This window comes from Sphaerodactylus townsendi, linkage group LG03, assembly GCF_021028975.2.
Source record: "Sphaerodactylus townsendi isolate TG3544 linkage group LG03, MPM_Stown_v2.3, whole genome shotgun sequence".
Classification (NCBI taxonomy): domain Eukaryota; kingdom Metazoa; phylum Chordata; class Lepidosauria; order Squamata; family Sphaerodactylidae; genus Sphaerodactylus; species Sphaerodactylus townsendi.
In genome coordinates, this window is record NC_059427.1 from 11,445,641 (window position 1) to 11,463,715 (window position 18,075).

General features: G+C 45.5%; 2 protein-coding genes across 2 annotated transcripts in view; both read left to right on the plus strand.

Moving 5' to 3' along the window:
- Window positions 1-18,075, plus strand: part of LOC125428726 (E3 ubiquitin-protein ligase TRIM7-like) — a 97,584-nt gene that overhangs the window by 25,887 nt on the left and 53,622 nt on the right. The gene's annotated exons all lie outside the window — the stretch shown is intronic.
- The window catches only part of LOC125427675 (tripartite motif-containing protein 10-like), a 36,939-nt gene that overhangs the window by 942 nt on the left and 17,922 nt on the right, over window positions 1-18,075 (plus strand). Inside the window, exons 2-8 of the mRNA XM_048487225.1 lie at window positions 1,944-2,295; window positions 5,093-5,302; window positions 5,639-5,734; window positions 9,446-9,676; window positions 11,579-11,601; window positions 12,686-12,802; window positions 14,306-14,383. Coding sequence (XP_048343182.1) covers window positions 1,996-2,295; window positions 5,093-5,302; window positions 5,639-5,734; window positions 9,446-9,676; window positions 11,579-11,601; window positions 12,686-12,802; window positions 14,306-14,383 — 1,055 coding nt within the window. The 5' untranslated portion in view covers window positions 1,944-1,995. The remainder of the gene's footprint in view (window positions 1-1,943; window positions 2,296-5,092; window positions 5,303-5,638; window positions 5,735-9,445; window positions 9,677-11,578; window positions 11,602-12,685; window positions 12,803-14,305; window positions 14,384-18,075) is intronic.

Consider the following 18,075-nt stretch of genomic DNA (forward strand, 5'->3'; position numbering starts at 1 on the left):
AAACTCTGGCCTGGTGCCGTACATTCAAGTTTTGGGCCAGAGTTTGTTTTAATCGAGATGAACTGGACTATACATCTCAGGGACGCTCCATCCTCCACACAACCCAGTGGTGGGTTAAAATCAAAGCCAAACTTAATGAGTTGGGCATTTCCTTGGAGAACCTGCTAATGTTAACAGAGCAGGAGGTCTATGGGGCTAGAGGACGCTAATAAAACCTGTTCCCCAATCTCTCTGGGAATACCTGTGGATAGATTAATTGTAGCCCGGTACCTTTATCTCCTGGTTGAGGCCCGGTGGCATAGAGCAATCACATTAGCTAGATGTAATGCCCTGCCTTCTGCCTTTAGCCTTGGACGCCACCTTGGAATTCCATTACAAAGAATGCCCGTGTGGGATAGGTTCTGTTGAAACAGTATCTCATCTGCTGTTGAATTGTCCTTTTATGAGATAGATAGGAAGAAGCACATAATCCCCTTCCTGCATGGAAGTGAAGGCATTACAGATAAACAGAAGGTAATATATCTTTTAAACAGTCACAACTACGAGCTGTTGGAAGCGGTGGCTAAATTTTTTAATGGTGTTATTTTAACTCGTCAGAAGTTGTAAAGGCTGTTATTATCTTGCAATGTTAATGTTAAACTATATATATGCCATTAAAGGTATTCGAAATCGAGTCTCCTGCAAGAGAGAAAGGGGGGATATAAATCCAAACTCTTCTTCTACTCTTCTTCTTTCTGTTGCAGAGGCATTTCTTTCCCTTTATACTTCTACAACAAAAAAGCTTGGGACATTTAAAAAAAGACAGCTGAAAAACTGGAGAACTCAATGCACATGTGGGAGGTGGTTAACTGATATAACAATGTTCAATTGCAATTAAAAAAAAAAGATTTCCACCCAGTGGTGGGGGGATGAAATGGCAGCCTGAGGGACAAGGGAAATGGCTGCCATGTGGGCAGGACCATGAGTAGTCAGACTTTCCCACCCACTCCACAGCAATCTGGGCTTTGCTGCCCTCCTTTCCGAAGCTTTGCAGCAAACAGATTTGGGAAAAACGGGAGAAAATTAGCAAGGGGAGGGAAAAAAAACTTCCCAAGAGTATTGAACCCAGGCCAAATAATGCATATGAAAACAGCCTATGAAAGAAGGAACAGTTTGGAAGTTAAGTTAATAAATGGTGTCTTGAAGGATGAAGAAAGAGGAAGATAAATTGGAACTAAAGGTAGTTGGCAGCTGTAGCACAAGACAGTAGAGGAATCAGCGTGTGTGTGTGTGTGTGTGTGTGTGTGTAGGGCATTAGAAATCACATCAAGATGTTACGAAGAGGAGAACTCTAAAGTGGTCTCATTTAATGCTGACATTTTGTCTGCAGCTCGTGCCCCCTCCATCTGGCAGAACATTTGCCACTAAAATTTTTCATTCATTTTCTGAGAGATCTTGTCAATCCATTTGCCTAGTTCTTGATTTGAATTCTGCCCAATTCTTTGCTCAATAAATGTGCCCAAAATTTCATTGGTTTATTGGCATGTTCAAAGATGGACTGTCCAGCATACAATGGGGATTTGGTGGCTGGTGAGCACTAGGTAACTTTCATTTGTCTCTTGTCCTTTCCAAAACTAGCATAGTTTCTTGGAAACACTGGGTTTTTTGTGTGAGCCAATTTCTCCTTTTCTGCTCATGAGTCCTCATGAATGAATGAATGAATTTATTGTGTTGAAGTCCTAGGCCATAACATTACACACATGTACACACAGCTAAACCCCTAATTACTGTGTTGCATTATCCACACCTTGACTTCTTCATCTGTTAAGAGCATGTTTTCTGCTTGTTGTTAGATGTATTTTTAAAAATCACAGAGTAAAATTTGTCCTGCTGAAGAATCTTTATCTCCCGCCTAAAATCCAGCCCTTCTCCAGCTCATGGTCCTTCTGCTGTCCTCTTCGCAGGCCTCACAAAGCCACCTTTTCTGTCTGCCCAGCCGCATAAACTAGGCCCAACATGGCCTCAGGGTCATCATACACAAATATTGAAGAGGAAGCGAACTGTTCCATCTGCCTGGAGCTCCTCACAGACCCGGCAACCTTGGACTGTGGTCACAATTTCTGCCGGGGTTGCATCACTGGCTACTGTGACAAATGGGAAAAATTGGGGGACTTGGAATGTCCTGTCTGCAAAGCTGCGATCCAGAAAGGGAATTTCCACACAAACTGGCAGCTGGCAAACTTAGTAGAAAAAATTAAAGAAAACCGATTTTGTACAAGGAATCCAGGAACAGAAGAGGCTGATGACCCACATGAGGTATGAAGAGCCAAAATAGATGGTACATCTGACAAGAAAGGGGAACATTGATTCCTGACCAACTCCTAGGGCATTTGTACCAGCATTACTTATCCCATGGCTGTTTGCTTCCTGTTTGCTTTGCAGTGGGGTCCCCCCCACCCGTGGTTTTTGTTTACATCAATTAGCATCCTGAAAAGTGTCCCTAGCCCTTTCACCAGAGGCGTAGCTAGGGAAAATGGAGCCCAGTGCAAAATCTGAGTTTTGCACACACACCCCTGGTATGGACGGCCTCCCCATGACCAAAGGCTGCCTTCCCCCACTATGACCAAAGAACAATTTTTGCACCATGTCATCTCAAAGTCACAATCATATTATAGAACATGCCCTAACTCACAAATCTGAACACATGCCCCAACTCACAAATCTGGGCTCCCTTGTCTAAACAACATTGAAAGTGATGCTGTTTGGGGTGTGGGTGGGGGAATCCGCCTTGAAACAGCATCACTTTAAATGTTGTTTAGACTAGAGAGCCCAGATTCTTTTTCAAAAGCTACCTTAAAGGGAGAATCTGGGTTCTCTAGTTTAAACAACAATGAAAGTGATGCTGTTTCAGGGAAGATTCCCCCCACCCCCCAAACAGCATCACTTTCAATATTGTTTAGACAAGGGAGCCCAGATTCTCCTTTTAAATCCACCTTAAAGGGAGAATCTGGGTTCTCTAGTTTAAACAACAATGAAAGTGATGCTGTTTCAGGGAGGATTCTCCCCACCCCCCAAACAGCATCACTTTCAATATTGTTTAGACAAGGGAGCCCAGATTCTCCTTTTAAATCCACCTTAAGGGAGAATCTGGGTTCTCTAGTTCAAACAACAATGAAAGTGATGCTGTTTCAGGGAGGATTCTCCCCACCCCCCAAACAGCATCACTTTCAATATTGTTTAGACAAGGGAGCCCAGATTCTCCTTTTAAATGCACCTTAAGGGAGAATCTGGGTTCTCTAGTTTAAACAACAATGAAATTTATTTATTTATTTATTTATATTTCAAACTTATAGGCCGCCTCTTCCCCAAGGGGCTCGAGGCGGCTTCCAACATGGCTGTTCTCTGACAGCAACTCCAACAGCATAAATTAACACATTTAAAATCCAGCAGCAATCATATACAATTTAAACAATAACAGTAAACCAGTAAAACGGTAAAAACGGGCACCCGATCCCAAGGCTAAAAGGGAGAATTAAATAATAGAAGAGGAAAGGGGGGGAGCGGCGGGCCCCAGGTATAATCAACAGTGGGCCCGACCGAAATAACAAGGGATGGAGAATGGCAGCCTCAGTTTTAATCCGATGTTTCAGTGGGGGGCAGTAAAGTGATGCTGTTTCAGGGAGGATTCTCCCCACCCCCCAAACAGCATCACTTTCAATATTGTTTAGACAAGGGAGCCCAGATTCACCTTTTAAATCCACCTTAAAGGGAGAATCTGGGCTCCCTAGTTTAAACAACATTGAAAATTATCCTGTTTCAGGGTAGATTCCCACCCAACCCCCAAACAGCATCACTGTCAATGTTGGTTGTTGTGTGTTTTCCAGGCTGCGTGACCATGGTCTGGTAGATGTTGTTCCTAATGTTTCACCTGCATCTGTAGCTGGCATCTTCAGAGGTGTATCACAGAGAAAAGTCTGTTATACACTGTGTCCAGACTTCTCTTATTACATGACACATTGCAAAATGCAGTTCAAGGCAGGTATAGGGAGAATGTGATTTACCTGGAACCAGGAACTGTGATTTGTTCATTGACTTCCAAAGGAATCTGAGTCTTGTATTGTCAAAGGCTTTCACAGCCGGAATCACTGGGGTGCTGTGTGGTTTCCAGGCTGTATGGCCGTGTTCTAGCAGCATTCTCTCCTTACGTTTCACCTGCATCTGGGGCTGGCATCTTCAGAGGATCTGATAGTAGGAAAGGAAATCAAGTGGAGTATATACCTGTGAGTAACAATGAAGATAGCAAAGTCAATAGGTGAGGGCATCTGAATAGAAGTAGCCTGGCAAATGAGTAACAATGAAGTATGTAGCATCTTCATTGTGACTCACATGCTACATACTTCATTGTTACTCACATGCCGGGCTACTTCTATTCAGATGCCTATTGATCTTGCTATCTTCATTGTTACTCACAGGTATACTTGCTTTCCTTTCCGACTATGAGATCCTCTGAAGATGCCAGCCACAGATACAGGCAAAATGTCATCCACTTCCTAACATGGAGGATGGCCAGGAGGCAAAAAAGGAAAAATTTAAAGACAACTGCCACACCCTCCCTTCCCTGATAATCACTTACAAATAGTGGGGTTTACTCCAAAGAGGAGTGGTGGGGAATTAGAGTAGGACACTTGGATAGTAAACTCAAACTGAGGGAACACAATTTAAGATTGAAACTGAGGAGGTCTTAACTGGTCAATGGTGGTGCTGCTCTTAGGACAGTTGTAGATCTCTGGGGGCTGCTTCTCAGGCTTCCCTGTTCTCTGCTCTGGGACCCAGATCATGGCTTCTCTCCCTCTTTTCCCTCAGAACTCTGTTTCCTTCCTCCGCCCCCCCCCCCCCAAGCTCTCTCTGGGACAACCCCCCCAAACTACCAAGGGGAGGGTAAACCCCATAGAGTGACACTTGGCTATATTCAGCTTTTATATAAAAATGTTGTTCATTTACTAAATGAGGCACTAATTACATGTAGTTATTATGACCAAGGAAAGATACAGTTCCTAGTTGGGGGAGGAAGCACAGAATGAAAAGCATCCTGTTTCCTTGTTTTGGGCCTCAGGCAGTTGTGGTTGCTAGAAAAAGGAGAGTTTGCCAGAAGCACCAGGAACCACTAAAGCTCTTCTGCAAGGAAGATGAAGCCCTCATCTGTGTGGTCTGTGACCGATCCAAGGAGCACAGAGATCATGAAACTCTTCCTCTTGAGGAGGCCTCCCAAAAGTACAAGTGGGAAATCCGCAGAGGAAGAGCCGTGGATCCTTCCCTTCTCCTTGTGAGGAAACTTTTTAAAAACTTTTTTAAAAAATTGTCACTTCCTGGGAATATTAATTGTAACTACAAATAATTTTTGTTCAGTAAAAAAACACCTTTCCTGCGGTGGAGCATGGGAGTGGAACTGCAGGCAGCGGGGTCAAGCAAAGAGTCTGCCTCTGTGCCAGGGCATTCTTTGCATCTGGTCTTCATCCTTTGGGAAATATTGTTGAAGATCCCAATGCAGATGTAGGGCAGTTACATCTAGTTTGGCCCTTAAAGACAGTTTTGCATCTCACATGTTTTATCGTAAACTTCTAAAAAAGGAATCAATCTCAGTTTGAGTCTCCTCCCCTAGGATCGATTCTGCGATTGTCTGGAGAAGCTGAAGGAGGAGAGAGAGAAAATTCTGGCATGTAAAGCGGATGTAGTGAAGGAAAGCCAAGACCTGCTCGTAAGTTTCATTGCGGTTGGGATATCAGCCTTCTTGCAGGCAAAGCCAGGAATGTGCTCAAACCAGAGTACCGGAACCTTTAATCGCTGCCACCATGTCACAATACCAGGGATGGGGTTCTGCCCCCCGGTCTTATAAATCCTGGGTTCTTTTTTCCAGATACTCACTGCTGAGTTTTCCAAAGATTTTATTGAAAAAACAAAAAATAAGAAATGTTCTAATACATAGATTTCTCAGCTAGAAGAAGAAGAGGAGGAGGGGGAGGAAGAGGAGGAGTTTGGATTTATATCCCCCTTTTCTCTCCTATATTAGACTCAAAGGGGCTTACAATCTCCTTGCTCTTCCCCCTCACAACAAACACCCTGTGAGGTAGGTGAGGCTGAGAGAGCTCCAGAAAGCTGTGACTAGCCCAAGGTCACCCAGCTGGCGTGTGTGGGAGTATACAGGCTAATCTGAATTCCCCAGATAAGCCTCCACAACTCAAGCGGCAGAGCTGGGAATCAAACCTGGTTCCTCCAGATCAGAGTGCATCTGCTCTTAGCCACTACGCCACTGCTGCTTAGCCACTATGCCACTGCAGCTACAGCATCGTTCCAAGCATGTTCTTTGTTGCAGACCTGGGATCAGGAATTGCTTTCTCCTGCCCAGCCTGGATCAGAATCTTCTTCGTTCTCTCCCCTTGGTTCTCAGGTAAACTCTGTTTCCTGGGCCCCCACCCCCTGTAAATCAATCTCTCTGATCTACAACCGTTTGGCCACTAGCTTTCTTAGTGCAATTTATTCAAAACATTTAGACTTCCTATCCAGAGATCAAAGGTCCTTGTCAGGCTAGAGTGAATCTGCCTGATACTGTAACTGGAGCAACCTCTTCACAGGAAGGGAACAGCTTCTAGAAGTAGTATTGGGGATGGTGTACAAATAGCAAAAAAGTCAACCCATGAGGCAGCCCCTCTCCCCAGTTTGGAAGCAGACCAGCCAACCAAAGGGAGACCTGAGATTGCTGCTCTGAGCAGAGTTTTATCCAGGAAGTGGGGCTGGGGATGCTGCAGAATGGCCCACTCTTGGTGCCCCTAGACCCCGAGATGGTTCTCTAGGGCTGCCTAGTGGCCAGTCTGCCCCAGTTGTTTATCCAGAACAAGACCACCCCTCCCACTTCTTTTCTTCTGAGATTATTTTGTTGGGTCAGAATTCGTTTATTTTTCATGGTTCTCTGCACTGTGGGGTAAATTCTGGGCAGCTGCACGTATGTGACAATTCCCCATGGATGTGGATGCACCAACCCTGCAAGTTGGGAGGAATCCCTGAAAAGAGTTGAGGGTTCCCCACCCCCAAAGGAATGCTGGGTGGAATTGATGAGAGATCCTCCACCAACCCTGGACTGGGCCAAGGGACGTGCAGCCATGGCTGATTGATTCTGAGGGGGAAAGTCCTCAGGATTCTCAGTAATGTGTGGATCTTTCCCCCTGCAGTTTTTTCTTGCCCAACATGCAGCCAGGGAGGTCGATTGAGGGGAGGGGGCTTCTTAGCTCTTTTCTCCCCAGTGGTATTTCTACTCAAACATTGTGCCTTTTTGGCTGTTTGGAAGCTTTTGACAAAGTTCCTCACCAGAGACTGTTGAGAAAACTCAGCAATGAAGGAATCCTCCTATGGATTAAAAACTGGTTGAGGAACAGGAAACAAAGGGTGGGTATAAATGGAAAGTTCTCACAATGGAGAGATGTAGGGAGTGGTGTCCCCCAAGGATCCGTTTTGGGACCAGTGCTCTTTAACTTATTCATAAATGACCTGGAAATAGGGGTGGGTAGTGTGGTGGCTAAGTTTGCAGATGATACCAAATTATGTAGAATTGGTAAGAACCACAAAAGGATTTGAAGAGCTCCAAGGACATTGATAGAATTAGGTGAGTGGGCTAAAAATGGCAAATGCAGTTCAATGTAGCTAAATGTAAAAGTGATGCACATAGGGGCAAAAAATCCAAACTTCACATATACATACAGGGGTCAGTGCTTTATCAGTCACAGACCAGGAAAGGGATTTGAAGTCTTAGTTGATAGTTCCATGGGAATGTCAACTCAATGCATGGCAGCTGTGAAAAAGGCAAACTCTATGCTGGGGATAATTAGGAAAGGAGTTGATAATAAAACTGCAAGGATTGTCATGCCCTTATATAAAGCCGTGGTCGCGACCACACTTGGAGTACTGTGTTCAGTTCTGGTGTAGCCACATCTCAAAAAAGGATATCAAGAGATAGAAAAAAGAAGTGCAGAGAAAGGGCAACGAGGGGGATGATTGAAGGATTGGAGCACCTTCCTTATGAGGAGAGAGGCTGCAGCTGCTTGGGGACTCTCCTTTTTTTAGTTTGGAGAGGAGACGTCTGAGGGGTGATATGATTGAAGTCTATAAAATTCATGCATGTGGGTAGAAAATGCTGACAGAGAGATTTTCTCTCTCTTCTCTAATACTCAGGAACCAGGGGCATTCATTGAAAATGCTGGGGAAGAATTAGGATCACTGCAATAAAGGAAACACTTCTTCTTCACGCATAACGTGTGATTGGGTGCTCTTGGAATATGCTGCCACAGGAGGGTGGTGATGGCCACTAACCTGGATAGCTTTAAAAGGGGCTTGGACAGATTTTATGGAGGAGAAGTCGATCTATGGCTACCAATCTTGATCCTCCTTGATCTCCTAGATTGCCAAATGCCCTTTAGCAGACCAGGCGGTGCTCCAGGAGCAGCAGCAGCAGCAGCAGGCCATTGCTTTCACATCCTGCATGTGAGGCTCCCAAAGGCAATTCCTTGGTGGGCCACCATGCGTAGCAGTAAGAGTGCTGGACTAGATGGACTCTTCTGGTCTGATCCAGCAGGCTAGTTCTTATGTTCTGTATGCGTTCTTAAGTGGGGGGTGGGGGGGGGGTCAGTAGGATGGGATGTCTTTTATTGGGAAGCAAAATGGACACTCCAAGGGCAAGCCCCTTCTGCTCTCTGGGTCTTCTGCCGCAGATGGAGTCCCTTCTGTGGCTGGAAGAATCCAAGGGTGATTCCCCTGCACAGAGCGAGTCAATAATACGGGTTGAGACCCTTTTTAAAAGTGTGTTGAGGGGGATTTCCCAAATACCTCACACCCCCCCAAATGCTTCTAACCCATTTTATTGGCCAGAACCCAGGTCAAATGAAAATTGTTAAATTAGTGACTTTCCTACTTTCAAATGCTTCCTGCTTGACTGTGCGAAGTACGGCAAGCAGGAAGCATTCTATCCACACACCCTTCCATCCAACATTATTGTGGATTCTGTAGGCAGCTGCCAGCAGAGTGAATATTCCAATAGGTGGCCGCCATGCTGGGCAGGTAGGTGGTAGGTTGAGGAGATTCTCAGCTGCGTGGGTCACACAGAAACAGCTGCCTCCTGCCTCCGGGATTCAAGCGATCCTGGCTGGTCCCTGCCCCCACTGTGCAAACAGCAGCACAAGAAACTAAAACAGGTTCCATGGAACAGTGTTGCCTGTGCGTAATCAGCCCAAGAGTGTGAGTGAGCTCCATGTGTACTATGGCAAAGTCCATGGAAATTGTTCCCTATCCCTGACTAACGTTGATGTGATCTGTATGAAAAGCCAAAAAGCCTTTCCAATAGAATCTCCTAAGTTTGATCTGTCACTGCAAACGCCATCTGTATTCATTATGTTGACCCAATTTCCTCCTCTTTCCACATCAGAACCAAACCACAGAACAGAAACAAGAGATGGTAGCCAAGTTCAGGGAACTGCACACTTTTCTGGAGGAACAAGAGAAACTTCTGCTGGCCCAGATGGAAGAGGTGGAGAAGGAGGTGGTAAAAAACCGGGATCAGCATCTGGTCAAGTTTTCTGAAGCCCTCTCTTCTCTGGCCAGCCTCATCCAGGAGATGGAGAAGAAATGTCAGCAGCCAGCCACTGAACTCTTATGGGTAAGAGGGTGGCAGGAACAGGAGAAGGCTGGCCCCAAACCCTTTCTGAGCCTCCTTGGAAGAAAGCAAATGACTCCCATTTCTGTTGCTGTTAAGTTTTCCTCTCTGTGCAGGGGCTACTCTCCCTTCTGCCCATTTCATACCCACCTAGGAGCAGACTGGAGAAACCTATCATAGTGGCCCTTTGAAACTCCACCGCCTGGAAATACAGCTGCCTCCAGGAGCCTTTCCTGATCAGCGGGGCAGCCGCTTCGGGCTCTCCTTGATGCAGAAGTGTGCTTGTGTGTCAAGTGTCAGTATGGGGAACTGACACACAAATTAAACCAGGTTCAAGGGTAGTTCTTTCCAAGCAACCAGGAATTAGGGTCATAGGCAAGCAAATTTTAAAAGCAGGATAGGAGTGTAGCTTATACTTGTGGCACGTGCTGGATGGGTGTGTGCAAAATGTATACAATAACAATGGCATCCAGGAAGTGGTAGGGGAATGGCAATCTTAGATTCTATGGCGGCACTAGTGTTAAGCTGCCAATCTGTCACAGCGCTCTGCGAAGATACAAGACCCCCCACTTCCCCTGCTATGCCCTGTTATAATGCTGCAGGGAAAGGGGCTAAAAGGTGACAGAGTTTGGCTTTTCTCTGGTCAGTCTCTGGGGCTACCATCTCTCACCTACCCCCAATCAGAGGGCTTTTCTTAGGCTCTCAAGAAAGACTATGTCTGGATTGTAACATAATAATGATTTATTGTCCTAATTCCTAACTTTTATTTTAAAAGATGTAAAATGCAGACTGCACATTTCCAGTTAAACCCCTGCAACAAGGACTAAATTCTTTTTTTTTTAATGTGGGGACCAGCATTTTGTTACAACTCTACTGTGATGTATCTTATTTTTAAAGTCTGAGAAATGAAATCCAGTGGCAAGAAAGGAAATAACAGTGGGGCCCTTTCTGCACAAACCAAATATAATGTTTTGAGGCAGAAAATTGAACGTTTCCTGAGAGGGAGTTCCCAAAAATGCATTTCCCTTTCCCAAAACTTTTTTATTTGGATGCTATTTCCAAGTGATGTATTTTGAAAATGGTTATCTGGAAATGATTCTGTTGTGGAACCGTTTAAAATTGCTGTGCAGAGGTATTTAAAACATTTCCTACTGCTCTTCACAGTCCCTGGACTTCCTGATTGGTGCCACTTTCTTGTTCATGTCAGCTGTCTCGTGCCTGCATTTCCATCATTTGGTGTGGTGGGGTCATGTCTCTGTAGCTACAAAGACATTTCCCTTAAGAATTACAGCATGAGACTCTGAAGTCTCATAGCATCAAATCTACAGATTGTTTTTTTTTAATGGAAATGACCCCAAAATGGTGGCCAGGAATCACTTTGAGGGGAGGACTGCAGACAAAAAGGGTTTTTTGAAAACGTTTGCAAAATGTTTTCAGGGGCATGTGTGGAAAGTCTCTGAGAAAGGATTCCTGGAACTGTGCTGAGAATGCCTCTGTATTCACAAGTGGACACAAGAGCCACCCAAACTAATCTGAGGGCTTCTTGTACTGCATGTGAGGAAAAAGCCCGGTGTGAAAGTAGCCATTGTTGAGTTGTCAAAGCAGATCACTCGTCTTTGCTCTGAAATAGCTCCACTTTGACTGCTGATATTATCCTTCCCACTGTCTAAAGATTATAAAATGTTTCTCCCACTGTATAAAGATCCACCTCAGCCTTTGAGTGGTGTCTGCTAGCTGAACCCAAGAAAAAGGACAGAGAGCAGAATATTGTTGGGTTGGAGGTGTCTTCTTGGTGTGGTCTTCCAGGAAGCACTGAGGTCCCTCTTCATATTCATTCTCTCTCTCTCTCTCTCTCTCTCTCTCTCTCTCTCTCTCTCTCTCCCTCTCTCTCTCTCCCCTCTTTAGGATGTCAGAAGCACCTTGCTAAGGTAAGTTGATTTTTCTCATTGATGTTTTAATGCTGAGAGGCAACTCGGAAGCCTGTGAAGAACGTGGTCCTTTAGGATTGTGACTGAGGGCCACATCAGGAGTAATTAAGAGTGTGGATCTCCATCCATCTCTCAGGGGCAAACACCTTATGGACAGAGGTTTCTCAACAGGAAACTGGGAAGTGAAATAGCATTGGGGCTGGGGTCTACATTGACACCTAGATGTGCATCTCTAGAAAAGGGGTCCCCAACGTCTTTGAGGCTACATAGTGGAATTTTGCCATAGTGTGGTTGGCAGAGCCACAAAATTGATGCTACGATAGGCAAAGCCACCCTCAAAAAAGAGATTGTTGCGAAACCATTTTCAGTTACACAGCGAAGATGCTTGTGTTGTGGTGGCAGCTGCTTCCAAAGCCCCATTTTAAAGACTGCCTGAGGAAATACAGCATTTGAGTCTCCTCAGCTACATTCATTCCACAAAATGGCAGCATGGGAACTTTATTTGACCAAAATAAAGCCTTCATTGGCATTAGGGCTGGGGGTGGGGGTGGGGGACGGCTGTAGAGCTGAACCCTGTGATGACTGCCCAACTCAATCTGTTGTGGTCCTTGTGTTAAGGAGAGTAGGATGAGGACACGTGTGTGCAGATTAGAAATCAATTAAATAAATTTATTTATTTAATTTATTTATTTAATTTATAGGCCGCCTCATCCTCGAAGGGTTCTGGGTTCTGTTTCATTTCTTAACAGTCGTTCCCCACAGCTGCTGTGTGGCTTTGGGGTCTCAAGAGTTACAGTGAGGTGAATGTTTCTCTCCAAAGAACCTCCCATCTTTCTTGGCTATCAGCTTCAGCCTGTCTCCTGGCTCTCTGCCAATGTCTCCTCTGGTTGTGGTGGGTTTTCCGGACTGTGTGGCCGTGGCCTGGTGGATCTACCACACCACGGCCACACAGCCCAGAAAACCCAGATCACGTCCAGCTAGAACTGCCCAGAAAGTTCAACATGCAATTTCTCCTCCTATTTCTCTGATCCACTTGGGGGGATTTTGAACTTGATGGATGGAATTTTGACATGATTATCTTCAGATATGAAGAAAAGGAGGCATTTGAGAATCCAGCAGCTTTACCGCTTTCATTGAAGTGGCGCATTTGGGACTGCTCGGATTTAAATCTCTTTTTGGAGGGCATCAAAAAGCAACTCAGGTAGAGCGTACAGAAGGCCTGACTGGATCAGACCAAAGGCTTGCTCAAGATCCAGTAATCTGGTCCTCAGTGGCCAACCAGGTGCCTCTAGGAAGCCCACCAGCAGAACAAACAAAAGCAGCAGCATTATCCTGCCCGTGGTACTTAGCACCAGATGATGAGAGGCCCTGTCTCACCAGCGATTAGCAGGAGATAATGGAAATTGAGTGCCTTCATGACTAGTACTCATTTGACTCATAGCCATGGATAGTCTGTCATGGAATAAAATAATATGTGGTGTGCATCTTGTGAGCAGACAGATCAATGTGATCTAGGTGACAGCACTTGTCAGACAGAAACACCTGTCAAAACCTGATGTAACTGTACAGAACCAGTTTAATTCTGATCACTGACCTTTACTGTGATTGGCTAACAGTAGTATATAGGTAGAGCATGTTCCACTGTACTGTCAAATCTAGGGATTTCTGAGTTTGCTGAGACATGCTGCCGGTGTTTGCTGATTTGACTATCTGACCACTGTAAATAACCTGCACATAAAGATAAAGTCTTCTTTGGAAGTGAAACTACTTTGTGGTGTTGTGTTGTTTCTTCTGCTGTGCCAAGCCTGTTGCAGCCGCACTTATCCTACCTCGGTAATGCAGCTTCCACTGATAAAAGGTCTACTCTGTCATAGTCTTCATGAACATGTCCAATCCCCTTTTAAAGCCTTCTAAGTGGGCGGCCATCACCACCTCCCGGGGGAGGAACTTCCACGATTTAACTATGTCTTGTGTGAAGAAATGCTTCCCTTATGTTCTGCTTTGGAATCCCCCACACCCTTCAGCCTTCAGCAGATGACTTCCTGGTTCTAGTCTCATGAGAGAGAGAAAATCTTCTCCCTGCTCACTCCCACTGCTGGAGGTATGTTGTAGCTGAGCCCACAGAGAGGTCTCAAGGGAGCAGATAGTGCTGCCTTAAACAGATCTAAACCCTTCTGAGCCCACTGAAAGTATAGAAAAGCATAACTCTGCTTAGGATGGCACTGTGGGATCTCTGTTTGGAAGGATCCCGTGTTTAACAGGGGAATGAACCAGCTTTGACTGCAGTCTTCGACACACTTTATATGAAGTGAGTGTCCAGTCAAAGTGACTAGTAAAAAGAAATACCAATATTTCCAGATACAAAAGTGTGGGAAGAATTTTCCTCAGAAGTAGATTCTACTTAATCTTAAAATACAAACTCCAAAGAAATGTATGTATGCATGGGCCATCAAAATTACAAAGAGATTTACAGCCATCTCAGAAGAACGAGCCTTCCAAAGGCAAATTGGAGAAGCAGAGATTTCTTTTGTCCCGTTGCTCTCATCACATCCACAAGAATCATCTTTTGGTCTTCCCATCGAACTACCAACCCTGCTCGGTTTTTCATTCTGATGAGATGGGACTAGACCAGTACACCTTCCCTCCCCAAGAGAAAAACAGGCGATATTGTTAGTTGATGTTTTTGTCACAAGATTTGTGATAGGCACAAGGGTCTGCTGTTCACTTTCGGTCCCTTTGTTTCTACAGACTCTCTGGATTTTGGACTTCACCCACTTGAGAAGGTTGCATGTTTTCCTTCATAATACCAATCAATTTTTCTTCACCTTATAATGTGTGCTCGTCTACTTGGTATTTTTCCAGAGAGAACATGGATGCTCAGGTTTTGTTCCTCCTCCTCTTTCCATTCCTGCCACAAGCAGTTCCTTCTTCTTCTGAGGAGGTCTGTCAGGGTGAAAGAGGAGGTGAACTCTGAGGGGATGAACTCCCTCCTTCCACCTGCCTGCCACCATTTTGGGAGAACGGTTGGTGGGCATCATCCCTTGAGGTCCTTTCAGAATCCTCCCCATGAGAAGCACAGACCAGGTTGGATTTTCCTACTCGCTTTCCAGGTTTCCCTCATTTTCAAGGTGCTGCAAATTATGTATTGGGGGAAAGCTTGTCTTGCACCACTTTGGCAGAACAAGTTGTTAAAATGTTGCTTGTAAACAACCAGTTGTTAAAGTATTTGAATCCCGCCACTGAATAGCAGTATATAAAGGCAGACGTCTGGAATGCCATAGTGCCGTTTTCCAGTTGCTCACACATAATCGGTGTTTGATGTTTGGGAGGAGAACTGACGCTCCATTCAGCCACTCCAAAGTTTCCGCTTCAGCTTGTTCTGCTGCCTCCTTTGCTGTTGCTCAGATGCACCTTTCTGGGCAGGAGACATAATAAAGGCAGATGTTTCCTAGTGCTGTGAACTGGACTGGGGAGCTTCCGTTTGCCACAATCATGTACACAGGTTCAATGCTGGCTTAGCTCTGTTTTGCTCCCTGTGTGTGTGTGCCTGAGATTGTCTGATGTGCTAGCTTGTTAAAAAGTAATTCTCTAGACCATTCCATTTGTGACAATATATAGGGGAAGGCATCAATATAATGATATGCTCACTTTAATTGAGATTTTGTTAATTGAAAACAAAACCTTAAGTTGGCCCAGTGGAGCAAAAGAGTAAGAGCACTTCTGAGGGACCAAAGAGGGAAATTGTGAGGGAAACTAGTAGAAATACCATGCAGACATCCCGTTGTTACTGCGCTTTATCAGTATCTACACTAGCAACAAGGAAACCAAACAAGGCCATCCCTGTGAGGAAACCACTACTGAAGCCGCTGTGTCTCTCCAGAAGACACAGAGATTGTGAAGGGAATTGAAATCCTGTTCTGTCTTCCTTCACCCAAGTTACGCTTTGCTGGAGACACAGCTTGAGATGAGAGGATTTCTTAGAACATGGAAATAATTGAAGTGGTTGTTGTTGGTTTTCCAAGGCTGTGTGTTAGCGTGGTCTGGTACATCTTGTTCCTAACATTTCACCTGCATCTGTGACTAACATCTTCAGAGGTGATAGACAGGGGTGATACCCTCTGAAGATGCCAGCCATAGATGCAGGCAAAAATTTGGAACAAGATCTACCATGACCCGACGAATTCACACAGCCAGGAAAAGCCCATGACAACTTCAGCGTTGAGTCGACCTTGAAAGCCCTTCAACAATACAAAATCAATTGAAAAGGTTGGAATGAGCAATAATGTCATCACTGTGGTACAGGAATATCCCCAGAAACAAAAGACAGAATTCATGTAATGCGCTTTCATTATTATTTTAGAATTGGCTTAAATTACAACAGCATATTGTGTAAGCTTTCAAAGCACACCTGGCTGGATGTTACAATTTTTAAAAATGCAATGGCCCGAAGGGTGAAAGGTCCAAGTTCTTCAGGCTGTGGTGAAAAAGGTCTGATCATCAAGCAGGGCATCACTCCTAAAAGAAGTGCAGGAAGGGGCCTTTTGCTCTTCCATTCTGTTGCTGACATTGATATTGGCTTTGCAGCACATTCTTTGAGAAGTTGTGTTCTTTGATCTTTCAATCCCATTCCAAGAAGTTAAGTCCCCAAGAGCCACTTGGCTAGCAACGCAGATCTCCCTGGCAGGCTGAGGAAAGCCGCCAGAACCCCCCTTCCAACCTCTGTGTTTTTCTTCAGTGTCAAGTAAGAGCCAAATTAAAGTTTAAAGAGATGATGTCCTCAAGATCAGGAGTAAGAACCACAACCCGTTCAACCCTTATTCTGTGCCTTCCTGCTCCTTTCATGAGATTTGGGTGTTTTGTGTAAATGCTCTTTCACATGTGATTTCTTTCCAAAAAAATATCCACGGTTCTCTTCTGTCTGAAGGTTAACGGCTTGGGATAGGAGATGGTAAGAAATGGGTTGTCTTCCTGTGGGTTTTTTATTGTGCCTTTTATCTGCCTTCACTTGAGGTGCACCCAAAGGCTGCTCTGCCTTTTAATAGGTCAGGAGAAGGCAGGAAAGGGTTTAAGGGGCGGGAGGAGTCCATGGTTGATTCCGCACTTGAGAATCGACCTAGGTTCGACCTGGGTCCCTGAAAAGTACTGACCTAGGTCGACTCCGTTGTTACTCCCCACAGCAGTCGAGGCCGTTCCACCGGAGCTGAGCACACAGGACGGGATCACCTCAGCACCTCTTCTGCTCTTCGTTCTCGATTGGCTGTTGTGTTACGGCGGGAACGTGAATGTGCGTTCCCTTTTTTTTAACATAACGACCAACGTAAAAAAACCACAAAAGCAAAGTGCTCTACATAGCCCCTAAAAACCGAAGTGTATGCGTTCCTCCCATTGGAGGCAAAGTGGGCAGAATGCCCAGAGTATTGCCTTGTGTTAGAAGGCATAAAAAAATGCAAAATGCAGGTTTGTTTGTGGGGGTTTTCTATTTTCAGTGTTTTTTCCAGTCTTTGATCTTTCAATCATTCCAAAGTTGTCCCCAGAGCCACTAGGTCAGAAGAAGGCAGGAAAGGGTTTAAGAGACGGGAGGAGTCCATGGTTGATTCCGCACTTGAGAATCGACCTAGGTTCGACCTGGGTCCCTGAAAAGTACTGACCTAGATCGACTCCGTTGTTACTCCCCACAGCAGCCCTGAGACGCTCTCCACCGAACTGAGCACAGGGCGAGGATCACCTCAACACCTCTTCTGCTCTTCATGCTTTCGATTTGGCTGTTGTGTTCACTGGCCGAGAGGGCGATGAATATAGCCGTTCCTTTTTTTTTTTAACTTTATAACTGACGAAATGTAGCCACAAAGCAGTGCTCTACATAGCTAAAGCCAGTGGCGTTCCTCCCATTGGGCAAAGTGGGCAGATTGTGGCGGGTGCCAAAAATGCAGGTTAAGCTTTATTAGGGTTTTTTTCTATTTTCCAGTGTTTTTTCCATTTTGGCCTGCAGGTGAGGGGCAGTTTTAGGCTAGGCATGGGGGTCGGGAACCCAGCGGCTCACTTGAGCATAAATGGCTCTCATTGAGCTTGTGGTGCGGCTCCGGCCCCTTGCCTGGGAGCGTAAGGAGAATCCCCTTTGCAAAGAGGGGGGAAACAGCTGACGGCCGCAGGTGTCAGATCGGCTGAGTTTGGGAGAAAGGAGGGGGGTAGCACAGAGGCGCCCGGTCCTCCCTGCATACGGCTCGCAAACTCTGGGAGACATTTAGCCCGCTTACGAGGGCGCAGCGCGCTTCACCAGCCTCTTTCCCACTCATGGCAGAGCTGAGGAACTCCTGTGCCATGGAAGAAGCTCTGCCATGGAGGGAAGGAGGTCTGCAGAAACCGCAACTTTCGCTGTCGTGAAAGCAGGCCAAAAGCAGCGTAGAAGCAGCGAGGGTAAAGCAGGTACAAACAGCTTAACTAACTGGCTGGGATCCGTGGGGGGGGGGGTCCGAT